This window comes from Pezoporus wallicus, unplaced genomic scaffold (assembly GCF_028554395.1).
Source record: "Pezoporus wallicus isolate ANWC-B61680 ecotype Strahan unplaced genomic scaffold, APGP_CSIRO_Pwel_v1 contig_5231, whole genome shotgun sequence".
NCBI lineage: Eukaryota > Metazoa > Chordata > Aves > Psittaciformes > Psittacidae > Pezoporus > Pezoporus wallicus.
The window spans coordinates 1,740,564-1,749,045 of NW_026635973.1; the positions used below are offsets into that span (position 1 = coordinate 1,740,564).

The following is an 8,482-nucleotide window of genomic DNA, read 5'->3' on the forward strand; positions in this document are numbered from 1 at the left end:
TTTAGGAAATAGGAAGCTGAATAAAATGATTTAGGACTGAGCTTCCCAAGAGATGGCCGCCTGCAGTTGCAATCTACAGAGGTCTTTGTATTCCTATAAATGTAAAGAAGCTGCTGACAGGTGCTTGGCTTCAGTGCTTCTTTTTCCATGCTTTACTTCAGCTGAACCTTGATGTCTACGCACAACAAAGCCTACTTTATTTTTTTTGGAATTAGGGAGGAAGAATCTGTCTACACAGGCATGTGTGTGTGTACTCCTTTGTATGAGGATGTATTGAGTATTTAAAGGGAGATGGCAATGATACAAGTATGTTATCTACCTAAGATTTTACATTTTAAATGCTGTTGATGGATTGTGAATAAGGATTTTGAATATTTACTGATATGGCTATTTATTTAACTGTACAGATCAAAGCAAAACTTAGAAATGTATGGTAGTTTCTTTCCCTTGCTTATAGCAAAAGGTGTTTCTGATTAGTAGTCTTTTGGTCTAGAAGCTGACTTCCTTTTCAGGCTTTCCTGTATTTTTTCCACAGGTAAATGTCAGCCAGCAGAGTTTCTGGTGATAAATTTGTAATGCCACTCCTTAGATTGGGACTCATAGTGACCAAGTTGCAGCCCTTAAGAGCTGTGCTGCTTTGACAGTTTTTCCTCCAGTGCCATGTTCTCTAACCATCTCAAGGTTTCATCTTGAGCTGTGTCAGAAAGCAGAGGTTGTTATCTGAATCAGAGTGTTCCTGGTTCACAATGGAAGTATACTGGTTATAGCTCAACATGTTTACCATCTGGCATCTCTGTATGCTCTTCCAGGAATGAATTAAAGGCTTTAGTTGAATTCCTACTGTGCAGCTATCTGTATCTCAGAAATCACTATTGCTGTTGACTACCTCAGTGGGAACAACAAGGGTTGACTGTTGGTTGTTTCTGAGCCAGCTTCCTTCTCTCCAGGAGCCAAATCCTTTGTGTGTTAAAGTTGATCAAAAGTTTCCATTGTTGAAAGGACATTGTATCAAACTGCAAGATGACTCTTACAGCCAAGAACTGAGGCAGCATTATTTTTCAGTTATTTAGTTATTCAGTTTAATTTTCTTCACAATCCTTGCTGTTAGCGCTGTTCTACAGTTCATATTTTAAATTCTCTCTCCTCATTTTAGATTTGGTCTCCTAGGGAAGTCACCTGAGTATAAACAGTAATTGGCTTTGAAGTCTGGGCTTCCTTTGCAACTTCGCATAAATTCCCTTCAGAAATTGTGATCAGCACTGATCCTTTCTTTGTTTACATCCACAGGAAAATATCCCTCAAAGAAAAGGGTGAAGAGACATAAGTGACTCATATATTGTTCTGTCAAAGCATATGTAGATTTAATTTATACCGGAAACTGTGACTGGGAAGTGAGTCTGTTTCTGAGAGTCCAAGGCTTCCTTTGTTCTTTGTTTCCTTTCTGGCTTCACAGCAGATCATTTGGTTTTTAATCTCTGCATAAATTTTCACCGTGGGTTTCCTTCCCTGTTATTACCAGCCAGCCCACCGATCAGGCACCAGGCTTGTGTTCCTGCTAACTTTGTGGATTATGTTGGAATCAGAAATCAAATATGTGATAATTAATGTAACATGCTTTTAAGTGTTGTGATGTTTAATGGGTAGATGTACATCGTGAAGATCTTTCTTGTCTGCAGTTTGTGATGATGATGAATCATTCTTTGGGGAAAGGTTATAGTCATGTTGTAAATCGCATTCTAAAAATGAAGGAAAAAATAAAATCCAGCAGTGATAAATAACTACCATCTGGAATCTGAACTATGTAATTGTATTACGATTTGTCATCCACATAAGATAAGCTTTTGAGAATGTATAAGTTGAAGGTGTAGACATAGAGATACCCAAATGTGTTAAGTACTTCAAGTAGTAAAGTTAAATGAAAGTGAAAAAATACTCCATGTGAGGTGGAAAGACTCATGGTACCAAGAAGATGGAACTCATTGCTACACAGCAGTATGGGAGTAGGTAGGCATTAGGGATAGCCATACAGTAGGTTTTACATTCTAAAAAATAGGGCTCACTTTAATTGCTTGTGAGATGAAAATGAATGCACATCCAAGAAGCCACTGAGATGCTTTTTGTAATTTAACTTTGGTTGATGTGGCTCCAAGATGTGGCAAGGGATGCAGATGAGCTGTGTATGGGATTGTCCAGCTTTGAGAAATACGTACTGCTGGAAGAAAAGAAATAGAGGGTTTTGAGAAAAGGCACTGGAATAAAACAAGAGAAGAAAGCCAGCTAAGAAATAGGAAAACAGTGGAGAGGAAAAAAAAAAGGCAAAATGCCTTTAGAAATAACTACACTGAATCAACAGCACATAAATTTCTGCTTCTGCCAACTGCCTACTCACTTTCTCTTTTAATAGAAAGAATCATCCTGGGTCTGAAACAAGTAGTGTGGGGAGCCATGGATTTACTAAGGAAGTGAGATTACTGTTTTAGTAGGTTATAGCTTGCAATGCTGATTTAGTAATGGATTTTATCTCTATAGGGTGTATATAACACATTAAAGTGATAGAAGCAGCCTTTCATTTTTCTAAGGATGCTGCTCCAGTGTAAAAGTGAAGCTTCAGTAATAACTTTACTATTTCCTTTCAGAATATTTCAGTAATGAAACTTAGTTCTCTAAGAAGCCTTTTACAGACATTGCTTTATTCTCACAATGCTTCTGTAAGGGGTAGCAGCTTGTGGAGCACAGCCATGTTTAGAACCTGGTACTGCATCTTGTGTTCATTGCTCATAGCAAAGCTGTCAACTGAGGCATATCTAGGGACAGACAGGCGACTTGCAGAGGTGGTTTGTTTTCTGGAAAACTGCTTAATTGATTAAAAGAGGTGTTTTACTAACAAACAGCTTTTATTTCTGTTCCTTTCTTTTTAGCTGGTGTTGCCGGAGTACTCTATTCATAGTCTTTTCTGCATAATGTTTTTGTGCGCTCAGGAGTGGCTCACACTGGGGTTAAATGTTCCTTTGCTTTTTTATCACTTCTGGAGGTAAGCTCATCTTTTATATGCTGACTTCTTGTTAGCCTTATTTGCCAACTCATCACACATGCAGGTTGTATGAACTATGACATGCAGTGATAGGAGTATGGCTGGATATCTTTTACCTAGAAGTTTTTGCCTATGAGCAGCTGAAATGTTCACAGAGAAAAAGTAAATATTTTTCATGAATGCTTGCTATGGGTACAGAAAACACATAACAATATAAATACGGGTTTTAGTTGCTAACTTAGGTGAATATTGCAAAGTATGTCAGAACACACTTGCCACAGCTGAATGAAAACTTGGAAATTAAATAGGCTGGAATCTAAAACTGGAACTTGATGAGGCTCTAAGTACTTCACAGATAGGAAGTATTTACTTCTGAACTGAAGTACCGAACACAGAAGGCAGTTCATATCTGAAAGATCTTGGATCTATTCATTCATCTCCAGTTGAAATATTTCCTTGCTAAAGTTGTGAAATAGAGACTGGCAGATTGACAGAATTTTGCTTCTCATCTTCTTTGGCAGCTTTAAGCTTTCTTTTGTTTTTTTCAGTATAAAATAAGTTGTTTCTTTCTGTACAGTAAAGAGTATCTGTTCTGAAAGGGAAGTCTCTTACATGCTATTGCACTAGGGATTGCAGTAGTTGAAGAGCTGTTGTCTTCACCCTGCCCACATGAAAAAGCAGGGAGTGTTTCCGCTCTGGATCTCTGCTATGTGTTTATATTCACTGAAGCACTTTCAGAGTTGATCACATAAGACCTGCTGTTGAGCAGCTTTAATGTTTTCTGGACAGGCAGTGCAGCTGCTGCTGCATCTTCATCTGCATTCTAGTGGAGGATCTGCCTTCTGTTGCCTCTGAAGATAACCAGAAGATACCAGGTTTTGTGGTTGTCAGTTTGAAGACTTCACTAGTTTTTCATTTCTGCATTGTTTGTAGAAGCGCAGATTACTTCTGTCTGTCAAGTTCTCTTTTGTGTTACAAAGATACATATTGAAGCAAGTATCTCCAGTTGCAAGGTAGCTTGAAGAGTTCTGTAAAGAAGGCAAAACCATTATCCCAACCAGGAACTAAATAGTAGTAGCTTTTTTACACTATTTTCTGCAAAATCTTAGCACACCACCATATGATAAAGTGTATTATTCAGAAGTTAAAGTGCCAGTACAGTTCTCAGAAAGCTAAATTAAGTGGAGCTAGGAGTACTTTTCTCCCTATTGCTTAGGTGCAATAAAAATAATCATGTTTTATGGTGCTGTTTGACTAAGGATTAACAACTAAAGTGTGACAATAATATTGGTTTAGAAAGCTTTTAAAAACACTAAATTGTATTTTACATTCAGGGTGAGAATGGTCAGATTCTAAATAATGTATCAACCTTTGAAGGGAACTTTTGCTTGTCTTTTTTTTTTCTTTCCATGATTCTCCATATGCTTTGCTATAATAGTTTGTCTGTATAAGTGTTCCGGAATTTCTGCTGGTTTAACCACAGATGGGTTTAGGTTCATTGTGTAATCCTCTGAAAAAAACCCCACATGGGAAGATACTGTGTAATATCTTCATCTCTGTTAAGATAATAAAGCAAGGTTCCACTGTTGGTCTCTGTAAAAGAATTTTTAATCTTACTAAAGATTGTAAGTGGATGTGATTAATGCTGGGAGGAAGACAAAGTTATTATGAGAACATTTCCTTTCAAAATTTGATGCTAGTCACTTGTTTGGGGGTTTTAGATTTTTCTATCTATGCGTTTGTCCTTATTTATAAGGAATCCCAGTAATCTTCACTATTTACTATTTCAGAGCAATAGCAATAACAATATTACATCTGACCCTGATCTTAAAGCAATTCATTAACTTTGTTGAATACTTTTTTTCTTTTTTGGTTCACTTCTGCATTTTACCGCAAAGTAGCGGAAACAAAAGCTCCTTTGCCAAAAAAGTTCTTCTGTGAGGATTTTCTCAAACATCCAGTCATTGCTGAGAATAATTAGAAATCTTTCCTATTAAGACGAAAAACATTGTCCAATGAAAATTATTTGGATAATAAATTTTTAAGCAGTCCTACATGTGGAAAACATTAATCAGCCAGCTCTTGCATTACTCCATATTGACTTGTTTCCTTTTCAGACTTGAAGGAACTTACCTGTCAGTTGGTTGAGACTGTCAGCTTTCATCATGTCTGAAATCAGTTGTATAGGTGCAGTTAAAGCCCAGTAATCCTCTTTCCATGCTGTGATCACAAGCTGCCACATATTATCACTCACTATATGTAAGTTATTAGTGAGTAAGCCAGAAATAACTGCATAGGAAGGGGGCATGTTTCAATCTGAAGAATTAATGGAATACAGAAAGTCCAGATTCATGAATTGGTTGGTTCTGTAAGAATGGTCTGCTTAGACTAGCGTCCTGATTTTAACAACATCTGGAGACAGAGGCTTGAAGAAGAGAGGAAAATTCCTCATATATTGTGGAAATGATTGTCATCTGGGAGGGTGATAAGGAGGGTGTATATTTGCATGTATGTAATACAGAATATTATAGTAACTTCAGATGTCTTCTGTTCTTTCAGGTATTTTCGTTGCCCAGCAGATAGTTCAGAGCTAGCATATGATCCACCTGCAGTCATGAATGCGGATACCTTGAGTTACTGTCAGAAAGAGGCCTGGTGTAAGCTAGCTTTCTATCTCCTTTCCTTCTTCTACTATCTGTACTGGTAAGTCTGGTCATTTCACTAAGGAAATAGTAGCTGCTTTTCATTTGACATGTGAAATTGTGTTTAGGAATGACTGGAGCCAATTGGCCTGTTTCCTTAATCTTATAAAACTCGCTTCTGATCTGGATTCAGGGAAACATGCCCACTTACACATGTGCTTATATCTGCTGACACCTCATACAGAATACTAAATGTTTATCTAAGGGCTGAGCCAGGCCCCAGGGCCAGCCCAAGGGAAAAATTTTTGCTCTGCTGCATAGCTTTCTGGGATGGGTGAAATGGCAAATGTTATGGTAATGGCATTAAATCAAATAAAAATGGTAGCGTTCTTATGATTCAAGACAATCATAAGAAAAATACTACGTATGCTGGTGTAGTGATGCTCAATGTAATAGGTTAATACATAGGTAGATGGTGGGTAGGAAAGTGGAGTGCACCATGACTGTAGTCATTCCTGCAGGCTCGCTTTCATGACAGGGTAAGCATGTGTCTTGTCCAAATCCCTCATCTAAGTACATTCTTGAAGATATGCACTCCAGTTGTGTGTTGTCTCCCTGACCCTTTCTGCTGTCAGATGTCCTTAGTGCACAGTCACAAATGCTCAGTGCAAGAATATGTGAGGTTCATATATAAGGTAAGTCCTTTTCAGAATCCTTGTGCTTTCAGCCTCCCCTCTAATTACACCATAGAAATATTTGAAACAAAAGTTAACATTAAATGGAGGTGTTTTTTTTATGATGGCTTTGTTCTGCTCCTTCTTCCATAATGCATTTGGACAGACTGCCTCTTCAAGCCGGCCTCACATGCAGCAATCCCTCTGTAAGGCAAGTTTGTATGCTAGTGGAAGAAGATAAATGTTATTTCTCCTTTGATTACTGGCCCAGTATCTGTTCTGTTTTTCCCCATATCTCGAGGAGTTATTGCTGCAGGTTTTTCTTTCTCAATACTACTTTTAAGTACTACTGAGAAAAAAGTTTTCTGTCCACATGTGCATGTATAAGTGCCTGTCTGCATACATGAGAGAAAGAAAGCAGAAGGACCCAGACTCACAGAAGCTAGTAGGTACCTAACTCACATTAAGATGGATGGGGCATGAAAATCTGAGGAGGACTTTAGCATCCAGTAGCTTTGCGGGTTTAGGCTGAGCACCTTTGCCTTAGTCCTCTTCACAGGGCCAAGAGTGGAAAGCATGGCAGTTATGCTAGCCAAACTCTGTTGGTAGTGCTTGCAAGGAGGCAAGGCACAGCTGGAGAGAGAAGCATTTTAACCCCACATTTTTGTGTTGGCTAAAAGACTCTGCAGAGTCAGCTATGTATTGTGGTCTGGCATTTCTGCTGGGATTCTACTGTTGTGTAGTTTCCTCTGAGTGCTGCTTCTTTAATTCTAAAATGTGACCATACCCCAAAATCCACTGCCTGGTGCTAAATAAAATAGTATTAATTACATTCAATTTTGCTGTGCTTTCCTGGGTATTGTCAGAATTAGAATTGCAGTAAAATGAAGCCATGGCAATGTACCGTGGTGTCTTTGCTTTTCAGAGTTGCATTTAATATATATGGATTTACTCCAGCTGGGTATGTGTTTTATGTTTCTTCTACTGCATGGATTTTTTTCCAAAGGAAACAAAATAATGCAGTTTTGTGGGAAACCTTGCCTTCCCTGCTGAGAGTTGCTGGTTGAAGTTTTAAAGATCAAATGTTGTGAAGTAAAATGGGCTTGTTTCTTCACTGTTCAAATTCAGACATCAGACTCCATTTTAATAAGCTCAAACACAGCTTGTAGTTCAGTAGGATGTCGATAATGAATTTGTTATTTCTTGAGTGCTTTTTGATACCCGTCTTGAATACACCACAATTAAGATGCTTTAGAGAGCTAGAATGCAAAGGAAAGCACAGGCCATTATGGTCAGACCTGAGAAACAGACAGTAAAGGGTGATAAAAATCAAAGTGCTCTGTATGCTTCAAAAGGATACTTTCATATCGTGTCCTTCTTTTATTTTCAGCATGATCTACACTTTGGTGAGCTCTTAACTACAAGATCATCATTAAAAACTGAAAACAACAAAGGCTTGGAGGTGCAAGGATGAGTGAGCCAAGTGATGCATGATTAAAAACAAAACAAAAAAAAAAGCAAAGAGGAAAACGTTGAACCCAGGAAGTACACAGAATACATGAAAGAAAGACCCAGCAAGAACAAGCAGAGTACTATGGGAGAATGGCTGAGTTAACTGTGTTTATCTCCTGTTTCTCAATGTGTTGCAGTAAATGACTTTCAAAACAAGCAAAACAAAAACTGCAACAAGGTGGGCTAAGTTACACAGCTATTCACCTCTCCAGGGATAATGCTGCTTGGTTTAGTGGCTTCATTATAAACTACAGTTCCTACTGTCTTCCAGGGAACAAAGACGTTTTTTTTTCTTAATGACTGCTGTGGACTGAAGAAGCAGAGGGCAAGAACATCCTTTGCAGAAGGAACAGCTGTACAGCACATTGAGAAAATGAGCACAGACTTGCGTGCAGATAAGATGTGTGACTGTTCTGCAGGGATGTGCACATGACGCTAATCAAACAGGGATGTCAGATCATGTGGAATTGCTTCAGTGTTGGGGGTTTTTTCCACCCATAGCAACAATAACAAAAGAATTTGCAGTTGCAGTGTTCTGCTTTCTAATGATATTCTGCTCTTGTAGGTGAACATCTGGTATGTTCCTGTACTTCATTTGTGATGCACTAATAACATAGTGATAC

At 38.3% G+C, this 8,482-nt stretch overlaps 1 protein-coding gene across 1 annotated transcript in view; it reads left to right on the top strand.

The window, feature by feature from the left end:
• The window catches only part of CNIH3 (cornichon family AMPA receptor auxiliary protein 3), a 42,832-nt gene extending 34,963 nt beyond the window's left edge, over positions 1 to 7,869 (top strand). Inside the window, exons 4-6 of the mRNA XM_057398821.1 lie at positions 2,919 to 3,031; positions 5,591 to 5,734; positions 7,738 to 7,869. Of these exons, the coding sequence (XP_057254804.1) occupies positions 2,919 to 3,031; positions 5,591 to 5,734; positions 7,738 to 7,765 (285 nt within the window). The 3' untranslated portion in view covers positions 7,766 to 7,869. The remainder of the gene's footprint in view (positions 1 to 2,918; positions 3,032 to 5,590; positions 5,735 to 7,737) is intronic.
• The last annotated feature ends 613 nt before the right edge of the window (positions 7,870 to 8,482 follow it).